This window comes from Dysidea avara, chromosome 7 (genome assembly GCF_963678975.1).
Source record: "Dysidea avara chromosome 7, odDysAvar1.4, whole genome shotgun sequence".
Lineage (NCBI taxonomy): Eukaryota > Metazoa > Porifera > Demospongiae > Dictyoceratida > Dysideidae > Dysidea > Dysidea avara.
In genome coordinates this window covers 28,327,129-28,350,882 of record NC_089278.1, presented here as the reverse complement: position 1 = coordinate 28,350,882, position 23,754 = coordinate 28,327,129, and the positions used below count along the sequence as shown (strand labels likewise).

The 23,754-nt window shown below is 37.6% G+C and overlaps 1 protein-coding gene across 2 annotated transcripts in view; it reads left to right on the top strand.

Moving 5' to 3' along the window:
* Nucleotides 1–23,754, top strand: part of LOC136260531 (uncharacterized) — a 106,286-nt gene that overhangs the window by 74,439 nt on the left and 8,093 nt on the right. Inside the window, exons 10-14 of one of the 2 annotated variants that reach the window (XM_066054301.1) lie at nt 6,642–6,708; nt 13,946–16,053; nt 17,336–17,372; nt 17,433–17,504; nt 17,554–17,829. In XM_066054301.1, the coding sequence (XP_065910373.1) occupies nt 6,642–6,708; nt 13,946–16,053; nt 17,336–17,372; nt 17,433–17,504; nt 17,554–17,829 (2,560 nt within the window). Of the gene's footprint in view, nt 1–6,641; nt 6,709–13,945; nt 16,054–17,335; nt 17,388–17,432; nt 17,505–17,553; nt 17,830–23,754 lie in introns of both variants that reach the window. The other variant, XM_066054300.1, reaches the window with a different exon arrangement.

Below are 23,754 nucleotides of genomic sequence, written 5' to 3'. Positions count from 1 at the left end.
CCCTAATTCCAACCAATCAAGTCACAATGGAAAACTCATATGATTCTTATTATAAACACTAGTATATTAAAAATTATAAATTAAAAAAATTAAGTAGGGATCCAAGCGATAAAAAGTAGTGAAACTAGAGATGAACAATGGTAGCTATTACAGCATAATCCCTAGCTACTTTGGCATTGAACTGTCAGCACACAAATGGTCCGGGCATATAAGGTCCGAGCGGACCATTTATGCTGTCACAAATGGTCCGACCGGACCACTTGTGCTTACATAACTGGTCCCCCCGGACCACCCATGCCAGTGCATAAATGGTCCAGGCTGAACATAAACAGTCCGCCTCCAGTTTGCCGTGCATGCACCTGCCAATTATGCTGACGCGGGAATTTGCAGTGTAATTATAGCTATCTGAAGCATTTAATATGGTTGATGCTACACTGAACGTAAATATTAAATCCTTGCTCACGACGTAGTTCCTGAAAATGTATGCCGGAATATAAAAATTGACTGACACTATAAATTAGAAATAATAAAGACATCTTCAGGTTTCATGTTTAAGGACATCTTCAGGTTTTATGTTTACACAGGACATCTTCAGGACATCTTCAGGACATCTTCAGGACATCTTCAGGTTTCATGGTTCCATAATAAAGACATCTTCTATGACATCTTCAGGTTTCATGTTTACGCAAAATTAATAGTGACAGGCCATAGCTTATACATCTATCTGCAAAAAGAAATAATAAATTATATCTATACATTTTTTTCTTATCCAATCAAAATATTTTGGGTGACTTAACATGTGGCTAGTTTCAGCAGCTTATTTGTAGCTGTTATATACTACTGAACATTTACCAGACTGCTGTACGTTGACTGTTCTATTAGAGTATTTCGATCTTCATGCTATTATAATTATTGTAGTGTACAATTATGGTTGCCCAGGGCCTGGGACCCAAGTGGCCCTGGTTCTGCCTACGCCTCTGTCAAAGAGACATGGCTGAAACTATGTACGACAATAGTTACATGGTACGTATACGTAGCTATAACAATAATTTTTATCACTCAGTATAATATTATACTATGAGCTATAGCTAATCCGTGATGACAAGTAGTGAGTCTAGTGACGAGTGGCTTAGCTTTACCATTGACATTAATTTTATAACCTGGACCAGTTTTGCTCGGGTAGGACCATTTTTGTTGTCACACCTGGTCCGGCCGGACCATTTATGCACCCGGACCAAATATTTTGTTACAGAACACAAAATAATTGTTAAACCATGCCAAAGTAGGGATTTCCCACTGAGCTATGCTGTAATAGCTACCATTGATCATCTTTTTTTGCTACTTTTATTGCTTGGATCTCTACCTCATTTTAAAATTTATAATATTTAATATACTAGTTTGTTTAGTTTTTTTGTTAAAACACACAGCTAGCTATAAACCTATGACCGTTCTGTTAGGGCAACTGCTGTATTAGAGTATCTCGAGTCAGCCTGCAAAGATGTGTGCCTGCCCAAAAAGGGGTGTGGTCATCATGGTTTCAATTGATTATTAGACTAGAGTATCTCGAATCAGCCTACCAACTTGAAGGTGTGTGGTCATCAATACAGCTAGCATAAAAGAGGCATGGTCATTGTGGTCTCAATCAATAGATCGGTAATACGTAAAAAAGAATGGGTGTGATCTTGTGACCTATCGTGGGACTGGTACCTCCGTAGAGTAGCTTAGTCTAAGTGCCTTAACAGAAAGTGTTGATATGGAAAATTAATGACTTGATATGGTTTCATTGGATGAAAAAGAAGCCTGGTTGAAGATAAAAGAAAAGACAAGGCGTACATGGCATACACTCATTGGAACCCCAAAGGCACATCCCACCAGTGAGTTTGTTGTTGTGGCATAAAATGGTGACCATGCACTGCTTCGTTTGGGCTCTAGGCTTGCAACTGTGGTGAGTGAGTGAATGAGTGAGTGGGTGGGTGGGTGGGTGGTTGGGTGGGTGAGTGAGTGAGTGAGTGAGTGAGTGAGAAGAAATTTTGAGTTTTTATGATTTTTGAAAAATTCTATATCCAGCCACCAGTATGCATTTTCTTGTTTTTAATGCTACGTTTGATGTTAGATGGACTAGTATATTATTCCGTAAAGATGAATTTTGTCACGTAAGAAGTTTCTAAGCTAGTTTTTAAAAGGTGATATTGTTGGCGGCGCGTGTCATTTCGAGGGATCCCTACTTAAACAGTACTTCCGTACTGTAAGTCATCACACAACACTACTACAAATTGACACCTTGCATTGTCAGCAAAGATAATGAGATACAGGAGGGTATAGGTAAGTCCATGAACATGCACTGTACATACTACAGTATGCCAAAAGGCATCGGTCAGACTGAAGCAATGTTGAAGAATGAAATACCAAGCTAGTAGCCTTAGCTGTTATCAAGTTATAATTTTCTGATGGCGTCAGGCAGTCAATCAGTAGAAAATTCTGCTGAATAGTTTTTTTAAAATTGATTAGAAGTGTTTCAGGTTATATATACTAAAGGCACTTTTGGGATTGGTTATATTTAACTAATACATATATAGAAGGCTTCCTACCCCGAGGGAGTTTCTGCAGCAAATGTGGTTAATTCCATTCAGGCAGTATTGAGCTACAAATGCGTGAAAACTGCATTTTCTTGGTTCCTGTAAAAGACACATTGTGGTTGTACCTAACCAATACTGCCATAGCACCACAACGCATGGCTTGTGGTTACAAGTTATGTTTTTATTGTGAGAAAATGCAAACCTCCAATACACAATACTGTATGATAACAAAAAGCTAAACAAACTGGAAACACCAATAGGGATCCAAGCAATAAAATCCAGTGAAACAAGGTAATGTAAATGATAGTATTACAACATAGCCCCAATGCAGGGGCAGTTCTAGAATTTTTTATTTTTTGATTCTGAAAAGCTAACTGGATTCTGGAAGCCGATTAAACTCCCACCTTGCCTGACCCTATGTAAAAATCCCTATTTTGGTAATGAATAGAACAAATGTTGTGAAATGCCAATGTATGGATTTTCCCCCCATGGCTATGTTGTAATATCATTAGTCATATCTCTTGTTTCATTGTTTTTTATCACTTACATCTACTTCATTTCTAATTGATAATTTTAAATACACTAGTACATACGTAGCTGTATAGTAAAGAAAAAGACAAGTAAATATAGCACCAAAGCTGGCCTATACCATGGCCAGCTTTGTGGCTTAAGTGATATCTGTACCAAAACAGCTATGCTGTGTAAAAAAAAGATTACTATCATCATTATAAATGTTTAGCATTAGCTCCAGGTATTTCTTGGCCGCCACATTTAATTTCACAATGTTTTCACCCACTTTCACCCTTTTTTAAAGACAGCGCACTTTTCACAGTTGACTGTTTTGGTATAGGTTTTATACTACATGATGTATATGTACAATATTGATAACCGTCTAGTGTAGAACTGTATATGAGTATCATAGGAACTTTAACCCTTAAATCCGCAGCTGTTTTATAAAATGCAAGCACAGAAAATCCATAATCCAGTAAACTGGATTGCATGCATGCCTTGTAAAAGTAAATTCTATAACACAAAAACTGTTTAAGCTATCTAAAATCGACAAAACCATCTTACTCACTGTTAAATTTTGATTTGAATAGTCCCATACTTTGTCTCATCCATCCAACCCAGAGATACCCTGTCCACTTTGAATGAGTAAAAGAACTATCCCTAGTGGCCAAGGTGATCCTTGTAGAGTTTCCCACCATTTTAGATAGGTTTTTTCACCAGTGTTGCTGTATCAGGAATCCTCAAAAAAGGGTGGAGGGTGGGGGTGGCAGGGCGGGAAAAAAGGAAAGACTACAAAATGGAGGTAATTGAAGGCACCACACCACAAAACAGCCCATCAGAGACAGGAAATAGACTGAAATATCACAAAACAGACATACATCACACATTCAGCTCCCTGCTCATCTGTCCAGAGTGTATGAACCCCCCAAAACACTTCCCTGTTGTTCACAGACCTGTACAGATGTCTGGTGTGGTTATACAGACCGCCAGAGAACAGTCCACCAAAATCAGACCCAACAATTTGAAAGCGAATTTGATATGGAAATTGTTAGCCTGATAGTGCAGCAACTTCATGCTGGTGCTATCTCACTTTTGGCTTTTGCGCCCATATGGTTGGTTTTGCTAAATCCGGTCACATATGGTAATAGGTTAGACTTTGTTCACTTTCAGTGTTCATATATCTGTTGTTTGGTGCTTAGTCAGAGCTGCTGACCTTGAAGCATTCACTATGTTGTTGAAAATCAGAATAAAGAGCAATTACCTACCTACCCACCCTGTTAGCCTGTTGACCTTTTTCACCTGTGTTACTGACAACTGTGGTAGGCAATAAAAGCTGAACTATTAGTTCTAAAATCTGTTTAATGTGAAAGGTGTATGTTATTTGTTTTCAATGTTCTGATTTGTTGTGGCTAAGTGTTTGGAATTCCATTGCAAGTGAAGGTCAGCAATGTTTGTTACGACTGAACATTAGAGTGTTTGTGTGATGGCATTGCTGTTATGGCTAAACATTGTAAATTGTAATGGCTAAACATTTTTAATGTTTGTTGCAACTAAATGTTTGTATGATATGTTGACAACTAAATGTTTGTAAAGTTACTCATGCATGGTGTCCATGGCTTGCAAAAGGTCACAGTCCAACCCATACTGTGTTGTAATGTCGGGTGTTAGTAGTGTTGGGCATAAGCAATGCTGAATGTACTATATCAGGGTAATGACCTAAAAGTAATAGTATGCATCACCAATCCAGATGGTTGTGCCCTACCTCAGCTGCCCTACCTCAGCTTCCCTACCTCAGCTGCCCTACCTCAGCTTCCCTACCTCAGCTGCCCTACCTCAGCTGCCCTACCTCAGCTGCCCTACCTTCCCCACAGTGTTGTGTGTACATGTATATCTAGATGTGTGTGTCTGGTTTTATACAGTGATATGTTGTTGTAATACATTGTTGTTACATGCCGTGATGTTATGAAGCTTGGAGGGTGGTTTGTCATAATGTGCCTTGTTTGCTCAAGTTATAGTATGTACCAAGAGTTAATAATAAGAGAGGAGAGTATCTAACGCTTTATAGGCCTGTAATAGATGATTGCGCAGAAGTTAAACGGCTTCCTTTCCGTGTAACGTATAGGCTTCTAGTATTTGTTCGTTTCCTTACCGCAATTAGTTTAGCAGCACCGTGATGAATCCTCGAGAATATTCGAAGACTGAACTAAAGACTGAGCTGTATGTACAGGGAACAGTGCTCCTTCAATTGAAGAATGCTCAAAGGTAGGGTAACATGGCGACGCAGTGAAAATTCGAAGCGATACTCCGCCTTTGGTTCAGTGTTTCAGTGTATTGGTTTCTCAGACGCTCTCCCCCAGAGTTATCTTCGAGGTTAACAGCCACACTTCTTTACGCAACAGAGCGATGCTCTTCGTGGTGAACGTGAACATCGAGTTGAATGCACGCCCTTGTGTCTGGGATAGCCTTTGTGGTTAAATGCGAAAATATACTAGCCAGTCTGTACGTTACGCGGAAAAGAAGCCGTTTAACTTCTGCGCAATTATCTGTTACAGGACTATACGGTGTTAGACACTCTCCTCTCTTATTATTAACTCTTGTATGTACACATTGAGCTGAATCCTCAATATTTAATAACTCATGAATGCAATCACACATGATCTTGAAATTTGGCTCATTTGTAGTACTGCTTGGCCCACTAAAAATATTTCAAAATCACTTTGTACAAATATCTGACATAATATTTACGGGCAATCAAAATGTTCACATTAATTTCCTATGGGGAAGCCATATAAATACAGTGTCCATTACGGGCCTTTCTCGAACTTGTGATGGAGCCAAACTGTACGTGTCTGTTGTTGACAACTTTGCTGTCACCACTGATCATCTATAAATGTTAACTCTGTTGAGAAAAAATCCACTTTTAATTTTTAGCTGCTTTTCAGGATTCAGCTCAACTTATACACACTATAGCATGTTTTAACTCTGTTGAGAAAAAATCCACTTTTAATTTTTAGCTGCTTTTCAGGATTCAGCTCAACTTATACACACTATAGCATGTTAATGCCTCATACTTTTATGCACAAGTGACTATATACAGGACAAAAACTATACCATTGTTGATTTTCCAATTTATATAATTTTCCAACTCTGTAAACCAATGTGAACGGAAGTTATTAAGCACATGTACATAGTTTTTTACAAGTATAATTCTTTGCCCTTCTTACTGTCTAGCACTATAATTCCAAAACTACGTACTCACCATAATAAACTGAAACTTTGATAACCCATTCCTTGGACACTGGGAAATGCTGAGACAATAAAATAAATTCAGAAATTGTACAGACTAGTTACTGAGTCAATCACATACATATACTAGAACTGGTTACTGTTGGTACATGTGCTGTAAGTACTGTAACTGCTATTAAAATATGTAGGTGTCCACATGTGAAGTACATAGTTATTGATAATTTGCACATGATAGAAACTATCTGATGTAACTGATGTTGGATAATGTGTAGCATATTATGTATATTGACATGTTGTATTACCATACAGGTTTACCAACAAGGGATTAACAGATTGGTGGAAAAAGAAGAGGTAGCAAGAAAAAATAAAGCTGAAGGTATGTACTGTACGGATTGAAATTAATTTCTAATATACGTATTGCTGCATATTTTATCACTGTAAGATGTTGACCAGTTGTTTATTTATCATACATTACAATAGTACTGTATAGTAGCGATCACAAAGGTCTGGGCATGGCCCATGAAAAACATCACCCAAAAACCAGCCTTACTCTTCACTGAAAACGAAGAGGCAGTATTGGTTAGGTAAAACTAAGCCCAAACAAGCCTTGTCCAAAACACTTTCAACAAATTGCTATGGAATTTTAATAATATATATTAAATGGAATTTTCTATTGACTGACTGACTGACTGAAGCCTTTAGACAAGTGTAACTCAATAACAGCTAAGGCTACGGGCTTGATTTTTTCACTGTTGGACATCACTTCACATGCCTTTTGGCATACTACAGTACATACAATGCATTCTTCATGGACTTACCAGTGTCTCCTTTGTGTCCCATTCATCTTTACTTCCCATTCATCTTTGCTGACAGCGAAAGGTGTTGATTTGATGGTAACACGTGATGGCTTTCCTTCATAACAGAAATCATCCGTATTTTCATAGTGGCTACTTTGATTACAGAGGTTCGTTTCAAACAGTTTTTAATTTGTACTGTTCCAAGCTTAGTGGATACTTCAGTTTTCAGATGACAATTGATATAACTGGGGCAAGGTGACATAATAGACTAGATGCTAATTGTACAGCAGGCAAGTGGCCTATAAATGTAGTCAGCTGTAGACAATTTTCAGAGGCGCTTATAATTTCTAATTGGTTTAAATATCATGTGTGAGACACCATGAGAGGGAAAAAGTGGATTTGCTGTACAAGACTACTTGTAGGGGTACCTATATAGTACAAGTACAGAATATTGTGTAGTGTATAAGAGTATCTGCACTGGTCCCTGGGTAGTACCATTTCAGAATTTTTGTGTGACTAACACAAGACTCTGTAATGGGTGAAAAACTTGTGTAGTAATAAAAAATTCCATAAATTTTTGAGTGTGTTTGTTCATAGTGAAAAAGAGTCTAACGACAAAAACCTGGATATCATCTTACGATTTCCCTGCTCAAGAGAAGTTTGAAAATCTGTGTTTCATTGCTGTACAACTAAGGATACATTAGTTATGAGCATTTATTTACATCACTTCAAAGCGATAGTACACGATCAATCTTTCTTCACTGATTTTCCCTTTATATGTAGTGAAGAAGGGTGACACAAGGGAAAACTTACGCAGCAATTGATTTCCCTATTCATGGCAAACACAATGGTGCAAATTTCAACTCCATTTGTCTCTGTATTCAAAAGTTACAACTGTTTTGATAAGCACCTGTTAATATATTTTCTTTATACCAACTATACATAGTGTTGGAGGTAACTCGTTACTTATGTAACACGTTATGTAATAATTAATATAATAAATAATAAAATATTATAATGAAATACGCTATAAAAACTGGTAATATAACTCAGTTTACTTTACTTACAAATGCAACGCGTTACCTAAGTAATGAAGTTACTGTAGCAAGTCTACTTTACTTACAAATGTAATGCGTTACCTAAGTAATGAAGTTACTGTAGCAAGTCTAATATTACATAATATTATTACTACAAATAACAAAGTTACTAATCTCATTAGTAATCCGCTAAGTAATGTCTAGCCACCACGAAGTAATGAAGCCTACTGAATGAAACTTATTCACCAGCTTCTTACATATGACCAAGATTCGCACATTGTCCAACCATAGATAATATAGTACAGTTGGACCTCAATTGTACGAACTTGGATTATGCGGACCTTCGATTATCCGAACAGTAGCAGTGACTGTTCTGTTAGGGTATTTTGTCAATAGGTGTATGTTCTGTTAGAATATTTTGTCACAGGTGTATGTTCTATTAGAGTATTTTGTCACAGGTGTATGTTCTATTAGAGTAGTTCAACAGAGTTCTGTATATAAATCAATGGGCTTATTTATCTGAACAAATTCATTTATCTGAACACTTTTGTGATTCAGCTGGCACACAGGTGTTCAGATAATGGAGGTCCTACTGTACACAAAGTAATATAATATGGTATATTATTATAGTTACTTTATTATATAGGTAACATGTAACTGTAACTAAATAGTTCAGTTATAAATAATATGTAATATACAACAAGTTACTTATAAAAAGTAATTGTCCCAATACTGGCTATACAAATTAATCTTTCTGCTGTGACTACTTTGTACGGCTCCCAAAATTATTACATATGAGGCTGAAACTTTGCCAGAGCAAACACTTGACTAAGCAGATTATAAATATCAGGAATTTGAAAAAGTTTTGAGTTTTCACAGATCTGATTACATGTGGCATGGAGGACATGGGACAGGAGACATGGGCTTGCTATGTAGTCATCAAATTTTAGTAGTGGTTGTCAAGTTGTAGTTTGACTGTTTTTGGTTGGTAGTTGAACTTGTTTAGTGGTAGTAGTTGTACCACTAACTTTGGGGTAGTCCACAATTATCTGCATTTTTGTGAGCATACAAACCGTACGCTAGGGGGGGGGGGGGGGGGGGGGGTAAAATCACATGTACGCTTTTTAAAATGTCGATCACATGAGTTGGTGAGAAATTCGAATGTAGTGATAAGGCTCTAGTAGTAAACCTCTACTGCTACTTATTCAGTGTCCAATTATAAACGGTGGACTAAAGTGAGCTGATGCTGTTAATGCATAGGCCCAAGCCAACACATGATTGGATGAAATTGTACTTCGACGAACTCTGGAAAACAGCATAGCTAGGATTAGCTACCAATGAAAGAAGCTTTATAAGCTAAAGAAAAGATAAAGCCCATTGAATCTACAGGTAAGACAGTTATCAGCATGATAACACGTACTACAGGCTTATATACTTTTATAACTGCACTTACTTTTCTTTCTCTTTAGTCTTAGTCTAGCAATTAACACTGATAAACGGTTACAACTGAATAGCTTCTGCTTGTTGCTTTTGTTTTCTACCTGCAGAAGATGTTGTTGTGGTTTTAGGAATACTGTTGGGTATGGGAGGCTGGATTATGTTGGTACTAATTTGTTTACACTACAAAGTTGTGGTAATTGTGGGTTGCCTGTAGAGAAAACCTGTCTCTGCAGAGTGTACCCACATCTCTTGACTCCAGTCCACCTCAGACTATGGTGAATACCCAACAAACTAGTACTACTGTTGCTACTGCCAGTGTTGGGATGGTTTTGTATGAACACGTTGAAGATAGCCAAGAATTGTTTCTATGATGGGTATGTACACATTTGCAAATGTGCATCAGGTACTAATGTCCGCTGTGTGTAGGAATGTTTCTTTCAAGGGTATCAGCTTCAAAAGCATCAAAATGATAAGATTCCTACAAGACAAAACAAATACCAAACATGACTTTTGCAATATTAAAAAAGTATCCATGTGTTTGTTCTGCTATACAATACATCCATGTGTCAACATTTATACAGTACGCTTTGGACTGGGGGGGGGGGGAAGGGGTTAGAAAAAGAGTACTCTTTGTATGCTTACAAAAAAGCAGAAAATTGTTGTAGTCTGTGACTAATTTAGGAGAAACATACAATAGCAGTAGTGGAAGTAGCAGTGAAGATGATAATGACAAAAATTTTATTGAAATGGATATACCTTGTGCTATCCTAAATGGTAGGGAACCAAGCAGTCTTAAAATTCCTATGTTGAAGGGTTCCTGCTAAGGCCCAGAAGGCTGAGGTCAGCTATTAAACATGGTGAAAATGATTAACAAGTAATTTATATGGTCCAGGCTCTTAAAAGCAAATGGTTGGGCAGACAAAGTGGTTGATCCTGACAACCAGTGTTGGGAAAGTTACTTTTGTCAATGTAATATATTACATATTACTCTTTACTTTTGAGCAATGTAATAAATTACAGTTACATATTAATCCAAATGAAAAGTAACTTAATATATTACATTAAGTTACTTTTGCTCTGACCATACACCTTTGCTTTACACCTTGCATGTTAGTTACTGAGCTAGCATATAGTAAACACTCCTGTAAATATAGCTACTGGCTTCTTGCACCTGTGTAGAGATGCTCTCTTCAGGAAAATCACGTGACCAGTTGTCTGAGGTGTGAACTAATATGGGTAATTTTATTATAGGGGATCAGAACAGTAGATTATTGCAACAATTAAGCTGTTGAGTAGCACTAATTGGTTAGTAATGGACCTAATAATGTGGTATAAATATCGTTACACATCGCTTTACAAACTGTAATAGTAACGCATTACGTAACAACACATTACTTTTGTTACTAATATAATGAACTGTGGGCTCCTTGAAAGTAACCGAAATTGTATTACTAAGACTATGAATAGTAACGTGTTATATTACTTAAAATCACAAAATGTAATAACTATTATGTAATGCATTACTAAGCGTTACTAAAGTAATGCGTTATTCCCAACACTGCTGACAACAATGTACATAATGATGGTAAAGCTCAACGGCTTATTACCAAATAGGAGATTCCATCAAACTTAACTCTGGTGAAGTTTCAAGACTCCTTTACTGGGGCAGGCAACAGACTAGGAATGTACTGTTTTACTAACTAGAATATGTGCAAGAATCCCATACGTTTGCACAAGCCCAATTTTACAGTAGAATGCAATGGATGTATTAACAAAAACATTAGAAATTCTGTAATTTAATTTTAAAGCACTTTTTTCACAGTGAAGTAAGCTAATAAAGGCATAAACTTTGGTAACATCGTGATCCCCAAAGCAAGAGGAGTTCCAAAATCTTTGTTTCCTGTTAGTACTCCGAAGTAGATGTATATGAGCATTAGTCTACCTTGCATTGGACAAACAGTTCACTATCATTTTTTCTCGTGTTTTTGCTCTCGCCCTGGTCATAGGAAAGGCAGACAACATTCCTTGTTTCATTGATTTTATTTCTATGATCCCTATTCAGGTTTAAATTCCTTGTACTTGTCTGTTCACTTTTACTGTTAAACCCACACATACAGCATCTAAGGATAGAAGGATGCTGCATACTCCAGCTATCAATTTCTGAAAAGTGAAATATAATTATTATGCTAATTTTCAGCTGCGTTCCTCAGCACTACAAACAAAGAACAGTATGAGGAACGTTCATGCAATCAGTCCAGTCACTACAGAAATTACAAGCAGTTTCCATTCATCAGCACAAGGAAGCATTGCACACTACCCACAAATCAACACACACGCACACACACACACACACACACACACACACACACACACACACACACACACACACACACACACACACACACAGAGCAGTGGAGGACTCAAAGAAAGAAATAGGTAAGTCCGCTGTAGCTGCTGTGGTAGGCAAAAGTGTACATCTCAGGCTTAAGCTTCGTTAAACAGTGAAGAAATCAAGCTTTAAAACAAATAATTGCACTTAGCTTAACTGTCAACCCACTGGATTTAAACTTAATAAAAACATGCATGCCCTGCCCAAAGCACTGTAACTTTCAAAGTACCTGTCCTATGGCTATGCAATATGTGTCATTCTACTCGTGATGTAACAAGGAATAAAATAATATCATATGCAACTCGTTGGTGGTTGCTCTTATTACCTTGCAACCAGCATTGAAACTGGGTCAGGTCAACCGGGTCACATTTTCTCCGGATCACCCGGGTCCGACCCGGTTTACAAATTATCCGAGTCTGACCCGGATTGGATCACGTAAGAAACGAAATTGTTCGTTTGACGACGTGGAAACTTATAAACACTAGTCACGTAGCTCTTTCATGAGCCATGCCCACTTATTGCATTACAAACATATGCTCAGTCACACCCATTAATTAGTAAGTGCACTCTGTAGCACAAAACTGTGTCCATTGCTGTCTGCAAGCTTACGTGGAGCCATGCCCACTATTCGATTATTGTACGAGTTGTATATTGTCTAGTCTTGCAGCAGGATAAGTACTTTTGTGAGCCACACCTACTTTAATATATCGGGAAATTGTAATACTAGGTTTGCATGAAGCCATACCCAATTGCTGTCTGTAAACTCACAGTAGCTACGTGGAACCAAACCCACTGACTGATTTAAATTATAAACTTACCGGCTTAGTTATCACATAACTACTCGTTTACTCAACACGAATCGAACGCTCAAAATGTAGTCTCGCTCGCTCGAGACTACCCGAAACATAGCTCTTATCACATGCTTCGGCTTTAATTAATCCGGGTCACATGCGGGTCAAATCCGGGTCTGACCCGGATTGCTATCTGGGTCAGTGGGTCATCCAGTTCAGCAGTAGTGACCCGGTTTCAATGCTGCTTGCGACAATTTCCGTTCAATTTGCCATTAAATTTTCCATCAGGACATATGCAACTCACATGAGTAAACCCACAATCAAAATCAAACATGTGGCTAGAATTTGGAAACATGGAGATGCGACTTGCTATTGTTCATTGCTTCAGTTGCAGTGTTTGTTTAATCTTCTCCAGGTAGGTCTTAAAGTGTTGTTGTAGTCTATAAGAATTATATTACTCCATCTAGAGTGTTGCCATGTGTGCCCATATTGTGTAAACACACACTTCTCTAAAGTTCTCTGCGAGTTTAAGGGTTAAGGCATCTGGCAATTGATCTGAAAAATTTCAGGTAAATATATAATCCCAAAGAAACTTGTTGGAGGTTTCTGAAGTTGCTCTAAAGGCACATTTCAGTTTGATTATGCCTAACCAATACTGCCAAACTGTTGTGAAAGAGGTCAGACAAGTTTTGAAGTAATACTTCGGCAGAATACTAAAACCTTTGTGATCCTAGTGCATAGGCAGTGGAAACAGGGGGCCAGGGCCTCCACACTTGGACAATAATTGCAAGAAAAGATCAAGATAATCTAATAGAGCAGTCAGCTACTCTAATACAGCAGTCACTTTTACATTTCCTTTAAAAACTGTAAGTAGCTAGCTAATTACTTAGTAGTTAAAACCATGCTTAGTAAAATGCGTTTCTGGGCTTCTAAACTATGAAAATTTTCCTGGAGGCAAGTCCTCAGACCCCCAAGAATAACAACATATCTGTTGTATGCTTCCAATTGCATTGGATAAATTTCATTGTCAAAGTTGGCCCCCTCACTCTTTGACCTACTCCACCACCCCTGTCCTAGTCCCATGGTACTGTATAATACAAACTTGTGCTAATCAAGATTATTAAGTACTCTTGTTTTCGTGAACATATTACATTTACAGAGACCCAGCGTTACATGGAGAAAATTATCCGTCAGGCTAAGAGAGATGGTCTTACAATAAAAATCCGCCACGCAAAAGTGGTATTTTGCGGCTCATCAAAGGCTGGCAAGACAAGTTTTTCACGTCTTCTCAGAAACATACCTCTTGAAGACAGCTATATTAGTACAGGAGTTGGTGACAGTAAACAAGTGTTAATAAGTAAAGTCAATGTAAGAGGAACTGATTGGAAAGACTTGGACATAAAAGAAGAAATACAGGCCCTAATGGAAAATTTAATATCCAGAGTTGAAAAGAAATCAAAGCACACAGTTGCAAAAGTACCACACAAACCTGTTCCTGGTAGAAGTTACCAAGAAGAGCAAAGCTCTGATCAAAACAACACGTCATCTATAAAAGAAATACCCTTAGTTTCTGTAGAGAAAAGTATGGCTTCAAACGTTGTTATATCTGATACACGCTTTGCTTCTCAAGTTGTGCCAGAAATATGGGACATACTCACGTTACTGGACACAGGAGGGCAGCCTGAATTTCTTAATATTTTGCCTGCTATCAATGCTTCTGCAGCTTTTACCTTCATTGTCCTCAACCTGTCAAATGGAATCGGATGTCTTGACCAGACAGTGGTAGCTCAACATAGTGCCAAAGGCTATATAAAACATGAAATGAATTATACTAACTGTCATCTATTAAAGTGTTTACTGTCCTCAGTAAAGGATTCCACTAGCAGAAAATGTTATTCTCCTCAAAAAATAATGGTACAAGAAGACCAACACCCTAACCCTGCTGTTTGCTTTATAGGAACTTGTTGTGATAAAATTAAAGAGCAAATTGAACATGTACTTGAAACTGTTGATAAGGGAATTTGCGAGATAGTACAAGATGTTAATGTTGAAAACAAATATCTACATGTCTGGAGTGATCATAAAGGAAGAATTTTATTCCCAGTGAATAACACTACTGCTGGTACTTTTCAAAGTGAAAATTCAATTGCACATGTCATCCGTCACAAATTTATTAAAAACATACTTCAAAAGAAAGCACAATTTGAAATCCCAATTACCTGGTTCATATTAGAATTGCAATTACGTAGTTTCCACAAAGATGACAAGAAAGTTTGTATATCACTAGATGATGTTAAGAAAATTTGTGATCGATTTATACCTGAAGGTCAAGAAATGGAGATGAAAGAAATTGTAGAAGTATTGAAGTTCTATCATCAACTAGGTACATTACTCTATTTTGATGAAGTTGATGGTATGAACAAGTTTGTTATAACTGATCCTCAGTGGCTGTTTTGTAATCTGACTGAAATTGTTACATGCAAGTTTGACGATGGTAAAATTCTGGACAAAAGCTTACTTGACAAATTACGTAACAAAGGCATTTTGTATAGACAGTTACTTGATGAACTCAGTTTGGATGTTCAAGATATAAAATTAGAATCATTTTTTAATCTTCTTAAGTTCTTGAAAATCATTGTACCTTATGATCAAGACAGCTTTTTCATGCCAAGCATCCTTCCAACATGTGAATTAAAGGATATAAATCAAGTATTTCAAACAGACCGATATGGTAAACCAATATTTTACACTGACTCAACCAGTCACTTTACAGTAGAACCTCTGTTAATAAAATTCACTGGTGATACAATCCCTAGAGGTCTGTTTAGTTTCCTTGTAATTCAGATACTTCAAAATAACCAGCCAACCTTTGAATTGTATGGCAAAAATACAAATACTCAATATTACCGATACTCTAATCTCATATCACTTGTTATAAATGATAATATGACTCACTTGTTGTCACTCATTGATAGGAATTCATATTTAGAAATACATGTAAGAGTAAAAGATGACGAAACTTCCACAGTTTATTATGATGCTCAAGTTGCTGTAACTGCTGCTTTAAAGGATGTCTGTGAACAGTTTGGTTGGCAGTTTACTGATTTTCGTTATGGATTTTTGTGTAACTGTCCTCAGTCACATGATCATCAACACTTAACATTACTGTCTAAAACTGAACCATTTCCAGTCAATATTGTTGGATATGCTAAATGTGGTCACCAACAACCAACTAAGTTGGAGAATACACATAGAGTTTGGTTTGTGGTAAGGTTTACTTAAGTGCACTCTATTTTCGGTCCTTATTCTGTATATGTGTACTATGTAGGTGCATGTAATCGCTTTTACTCCTGTAATACTTTTGTGGTTGTTTTAAACTAGTAATTACTTACCATAATTTGCCAAAGGGTGAGATCTTTTGCCATCACCTAGAAAGTTTTCTTTAAACTTACCATTGGAGATGTATGCAGCTCTATAGTCAGCTCTATGCTGCAGTAGTAATTTAATATTGTCATGTGTATACTACAATTTTATCTGCTACAAGGTGTCATTACTCATAATGTTTTATAGAAGGTAGATCCAAGCAGTACACAGCACTTTCTTCTTATCAGAATGCATACATTAATGTTAAAACTATGCATGTGATGTTCATTCATCCAAGGAGAACAGGGGGTAGGTGCTCCCTCTTTTGTGCTTTAATGAAGTTTAGATGCTCTAATAGAACAGTCACTGTATACATCCAAAATATTGTCAGCTAACTATATAGACAGTCTTTTATTTTCCAAATAACCATGCGCTGTTCTGATACTGCTATTACATAGACATGTTTAACGAAAGGAGTGGGTCATAAAAATGTGCTGCATGTGTAAATTACCAGCCTAGGGTAAAAGAAATGCAACGTCAACTAGAACTTGTCAATGAAGCAATGACAAAAAAAACAGGTAGTTTGATGACTAGGACTAAAACCATTAATAAACTGAGACATGGTAAAATAAGTTACTTTCCAGGTGCTAAAGTAATTTTTGGGAGGTAACCTAAATGTTGCGTTCATAATCAGCCTGTACAGAAAAGTCATCCCATTATTCTGTTTCAGTAAATCCCGGGTATTGAAGAAGTATGACTATAAGGTTTGCATTTCAGTTAGTGATCACTTGATGCGGTACTGTAGTGCACAGAAATACTTCAAACATGTTTGTCCTACATAAATGCAAATTGTGTTATGCAAAATGATGTATTATAGTGCCACGCCTTTTTGTTAAACCAGTCTATGTATGCATGTACAGCTCTTCATGCTGAGCCATGATATTTTATGTGTATCAACAGCAAAACACTAAAGCCTGTGAAAACAGGGAGTCAAATCATCTTGTCAACCATATACTGTGTTATAAGCCATGTACTGTGGAGATAAAAATGGGTTATTGAGTTCTTGAAATGTCTAAAACTTTTATGCTGTAACCCCAGACCCCTGATTTGTGTACTTACTACTGAGGTGTGCATTTGCTTTTAGGATTCTACCCTTGTTTTATACATGTTAATTTTGTACATGCAGGATGTGTTGCCTGAACATAACAGTAGTGTACCCAAAGGTAAATCTGTCCATGGTAAGCTGTACACACAAATAGCACACGTGTCTATATTCCTAACAGACCAACCCATTCAACCAACTGTACCATCATCCCAACAACCTGTATCATCGAATAGTGGGATATTAACACAAAGTGAGTGATCACATGTTGATCATGTGACCAGTTGTGTTGTGTATTTCAGGACCAGACATGTGGGACTTGACTAAGATAGTTATCCCTAGGATAATGGCAGAATGGAAGAATGTTGCATATTCTATGAGATTTGATCTACATATTATAGATGCAATAGAAGAAGATTCACGCAGTGTTCAGCAGTGCAGTCAGAAATTGTTCACTAACTGGCTCACCACTAATAATGGCCCTACTCCAAAGACATGGAACACACTACTAAAAAGGATTAAAGACGTTGATAGTCTTGTACGAGCAGCAGAGGAAATCGAGAAAGATTTATTTAAATGTTAGTTTACTACATAATTGTTTGTTAGACACATTCTTTATGCAACGTAATGACCAGGGTAGTGGGATGATCTCACAGCCCAACTAGTCAGTTTGATTTCCTATAGTACAACATATTAATAATAAGTCTACAGGCCACGTTAATAGTAGGTCAGTGCAATACAAAGTTCAATTAGTGCTCAAAGAAATAAAAAGCAGTGAAACAAGTAGAGGTGTACCGATATAAGGAGACTAAACCAATCCGATACTGATCCAATATAAGATTAATCATTTTGAAACTGATACGATACCGATCCAATATACCGATATACCTAAGTGTAGCTATTTATATTTGAGGAACCACATATGCCATGTTCAACTTCATTGTAACTACTGAAGACATTCTTAAGATTATTGGCTATGCTTGGTTACCCATGGTGGTATGGCCTCTATTTACAGCTCAGACTATAAGGCACCACAAATATTTTAATACATGCCCCTGCATTTTAATGAATTGTAGATATGGCTAATTGTTTTGTGCTGTACTATTGGTACATTTTATTGCTGTTTCCCCAGGCTCACCAATATGAGTGTTTGTCGTATGATTGGTAAGTATTGTGACAACAAAGAAGTAATTGTGAGTGCACTTAGATGGCTCCGTGTAGCATACAGCTTCAATTTAGACAAGGAAATAACTCCTGTTTCCCACCCTTGTTAGCAGAATAATATGGTTTATAATGTGACTTGATTATTGAACAGTGTCCTCAAGATGGTTCAGTTGTATACCAGTGTGTCATATTGGTTTTTAGCAGCAATATCGGCTCCCACCAATATAGTCTAAATTTCTGTATTGGCCACTAATACGATAATTATGTGTCAGTATATCAGTACACCTCTAGAAACAAGGGAAGTCACCTACATCTGAGGATGTACTGGTAGACATTTAATTGCTACTTTATTTTACATGACTGCATTAAGGGGATTCAATGTCCACTAGTAATAATAGGCGACTTCCCTTGTTACACTACTTTTATTTCTTTGATCCCTAATCAAGCTTAAAATGCCAAACCTTTTTTCCTTCTACTTGTTTATTACTTTTGCTGCAACAATATTATGACTGGTTAGCCCTCGCATACCAAATTAGACAAAAGAATGGCACCAGGCTAATTGTTTTCTTCATCCAAATCCACACCACAACAATCCAATTACTGAAATAGCGAAGTGGCCATCACAGTGAGGTTCAGCCTTTTACATTGCATGGTTATATTGTCAAGATGCCATAAAAGTACTGTAAGGCTGGTTTTAGAGTGGTATTTTTGGCAAGAAAAGTCTAAACACGATCGGGCAATTGGAAACAGTGGAAATCGAAACGGAAAATGGAAAACGGAAATAGTCAGATGGGCATATAAATGTACCCTAGAGTAAATCCCCTGTTTAGTGGCCACCTCTTAAAGACCACCTTCTTATAAGACCACCTTTGTACAAAGACCACATTGTAATTAGATCTCAAAGATGGCTAAGGCATACTGACCACTTCATGGTCACCTTTTAGAAAGATCACCTCTTTACAAAGACCACCTCTTCACATTGCAATATTAGCTAGGTTCCAAACATTACGTATGTCATGACTGCTCTATGTATATCGCGGATTGCGTGACCGTTGTCACATGATTTTCTTACAGAGGCATTAGCCAATCAAATTCGCTCGTATCACGAGATCTAGCGCGGCAAAAATGTCTGAGAGCGGGACCTCTAGCGGGACTGCTGTGTCAACTGAGCCAAACAGAGTGATTGTTAATGGAGTGCACCAGGACCACCTTTCGAACAGTGTCACTACTGTGAGTGGAGAAACAAGACCGGTTGCCTCTATGAATTCGTCTGTGAGTACTCCTGTACAGGCTAATGGAATTCGTGGAAACTTACTGCCAGTTAGCAGTGGTATTGTGACACCAATTCTCTCCCAAGAAGGTTTGTCGGCATTATTACAGTCATACATCAGTAGTCAACTTTGCCAAGTCTCAAGAAACAGTCAGCCTATTTCAGTGTCAGCACGTACTTCAGCAGCAGTGACACAACCAAGATTTCAACTGTCTAGTACTAGTTCCCCTGGCACACAACTTGCAGGTGTCAATAATCCATTGGTTACCAGCCATGTAAAATATAGTGCTGCTACAAGTTGTAAAGTGAATTTCAATGTCAAGGTAATTAATCCAACTAAGAAAAAAGAATTTGAAACGTATGTGCTGAGAGAGGTGTCTAAGGGTCATATTTCTACACCAACTTTACTACGTAAAGAACTCGTACAGCAGTTTGGAGAAAGCTTAGTGTCTACGGCTCAGGACTTTGCAGTTGGATATTACAGGGGTTGTTGTAAGCTGAGCATATGCTCTCCTGCAGACATTGAAGAAGTCTGGAAGTGTGCTTGTAAAGGGGAGAACATTACACTTTGGTGTAATGGACCCAAGCAGACCAGAATTGAAATTGGTTCTGACAGTGATGAAGATGTACCAAAACAGAGAAAGAAGCAAAAGAGATGTGCATTAGATGAAAAAAACAGACGAGTAGAAAAACTTGCATCTTCTCTTCGAGAAAAGCATGGTGACACATTCACCAAGATTCAATACAGGTTGTGGGCCGAAATGGTAGATGTGGGAACTCACAAGTACGTTTGTGATGTATAATATTTATGTATACAATTGCAGTTAAACCTTCTTAATAGGACCACCTATATAGCTATGTGAGACTGTACTGTATAGCCTAAATATTTCAAGGGGGAATTTTTGTGATTTTGGTGGATACCAACAAAAATTTTATCCTTGAAATATTTAGACCTCCATAATTATAGTCTAATACATTTTGGCAATGTTTGCAATTCCATGAACTAGGTAACACTGCTCAACCTTGAAAAACGTGCCCTTTGAAATATTTAGGCTATACAGTAAGTCTTGGCCTCAATAATGAGAATAATGAGGTGACCTTATTGGAGGTTATCAAGCACATGTAAATTGTGTTAGGGGCTAGTATTGTATAGTTACAAGGTGGTCTTATTGAGGTGGTCACTGAATATGGATCATTGTATATTCTATAGGTCTTTAGAAGAACCACCTGGGATACCTGCATTTTGTGGTCGTTACAAACAGTCAAGTTCTGTGCAAGCTCTAAGTAATGCAATGGCAGAAGTAGCAAAGAATTTTGCACCAAAACCACAGAGACCATTGCCAACAAGTGATACTGATACCCCAGGGTCATCTACAGTGTCTCCTGGAAAGATTGCTAACTTGAGGGTCAGTTATCTTCAACAGCTGAAGGATTTGCATGGTCTCTATGACTGTGGTGCTCTGAATGAGTCAGAATTCTTGGAGCAGAAAAAGCCAATATTGGAGCAGTTGACAAAGCTTAAGCCCTAGTGCTTTCTGCCAACAAAAACATTTTACACATGATTTTAAACTTTGAAATTGTTTTGTTAGTGTGTCACAGTATGTACTGGCTACTTGTACCCTGAGTATGTTATGTATTTTCTACAATTCTCAACTGATACAGACTGGAATGCCATCAGTAGCATGGTGGGTATGGAGAGTGATGTATCCACTAGCAAATCGTTGGCCTGCATGTACTGTTTCACCTCACCGAAGACACATTCTATGGGGTTATAGTCTGGTGAGTATGGTGGGAGAAATCTAACCAAAGCTCCAATGCTACAAATGGCATCAACAACATCATCGACATGATGAATTGATGCATTATCCATCACCACCACGGAATTTACGCTTCTTCCATCAAAAGGTCTAAGGATAGGCAGCAATTGCGAATATATGAAATCCAGAAAAACATCACCATTTACTGTTCCCTCCGTAATGTACACGTCCTGAATACCTTCCATTGACAATATTCCAATGGCAGAATATCGCATACCTCTCAGCTGCAGCTGGTAGTCTTGTGGTGGTAGTCCTCTAATCCCATATCCAAAGTAACGAAGTGTACTTCTCCTGTCACACCCAGTTTCATCAATCCATACTATCGTTGAAGGGTCAAATGCTGACATCTCAGCCACGTATTCAACACGTTTCACTTCTGATTGCTGCAATGCAATGTGAGTAATCCGTTGACGACTCAAACCCAGCTTTCTAATTGTACAACATATAGTTGATACATCCACTACAATTCCACGCACTCTCTGCAACTCTGCCTGTAGCTCCCTCAGGTATATCCCAGGATGGCACGAAATCAGCTCAAGTACTAATAGCTGATCATCATCACTTAACTTGCAATAACAACCATTACGCCTTTCAAATGGATGGACATGCCCTGTTACAAGAAATCTCTCAGCATACCGATGGACGGTTCTATCGCTGACGAATAGCATACGCGCTACTTCATCAACAGGCTTTGCCAACATGACGTGTTGCCAAACAATTCGCCACCTCAAGTCTACTGAATAGGATACAGACATGAGTAACAGCTTGCATGAATCAGCCAACTTATAATTTTAAACTCAGTTTATAATGGCTTTCGATTGGTTACTTTTCATGTGATATCATTGACCTAAAAAACTGATTGACAACGGTCACGCAATCCGCGATACAACTAAAAAGACTAGGCTCTTTAGGTCATCATCTCCTATGAGACCTCATTTTTTGTTGATGCAGTAGGTTGTAGTGTACTAGCTACATTTCACTTACATGGAATATATTTTTTGTAAGGTACCATATCTATGCTGGTACAAACTAAGCAATGATGGTATATGACTTGAGAGAAGTGTGGACAGAGATGACGTTGATATGAGTCATGAAATATATGTTTGAAGCTTACCAAATATTACCATGTAAAAAAGAGGTGGTCTTTATCAAAGGTGACCACAAAGTGGTCCTTAGCTATCTTTGAGATTAAATTACAATGTGGTCTTTATAAGAAGGTGGTCATTAGGAGGTGGCCACTAAACAAAGGTTTTGTCCTAGGGTACATTTATATGACGATTTGACCATTTCTATTTTTCATTTCCACTTTGCATTTCCAGTTTCCACTTTCACTGTTTCCAATTGCACAACATGATCAGTGCAATCACACTGTATAGTTATGCCTGTACATCATAGGAAATTTTTGTGTTTGGTCTCAGACCACAAAACTAAGAAGTTTTGTTACCTCGATAACACTTGTAGTACAGCTTAGGGCTGAGCGATACTACCGTTTTAGCGATATATCGCAATATTTTGAAAGTATCGATATCGCAATAGTTTGAAAGTATCGATATCGCGATATTTTGTTATTAACTATCGTGATATCATGCCTGTACATTACTGTCATTAAAAATCCATTTGTTATGCAGTACTTGGCTAAGAATCCTTGTAAATGATAAAGTCCACCCATCTGGTTTCCCCTGCAGAGAGGTGTGAACACCATAACAACCTCAAAGTATGTGTTACAATAACTGTTACTGTAAACAAGGATGATAGTGGCTAGTTTGCTATCACCTATAAGGACTTCCTGCAGGAATGCTGAGCAATAAGCTGTGTGGCACCAGCTATAATTGACTTATTTGTAAGTATCGTGAACTATTCAGTATCGTGAATAGTGACTTTAGTATCGATCGTGATACTAAAATGGCAGTATCGCTCAGCCCTAGTACAGCTTCAATCCAGGTATAATGTTTGTAATAGTTAGATTAGTAGATAACAGTTGGTCACCATTATTTTCTTGCTTGGTTTGACCCTAAGTATTGTCTTTTATTGCCTATGTCAGTTCATTTGTGTGCCTCTTAAAAGTTCTGTGTCATTTTATTAATTGCTTTGCTACTCATTGAAACAAAGCTCAAAATCATATACCGTATATGGGATGAAAAATTTTGCATTCTTTTGTGGTTTCAAAGCAAATCACAAAAGTTTTGTTGCTAAATTGAAATGATTTTACCAAGTGTTATTTACGCTAATCACTTTACTACATGGTGAAACAA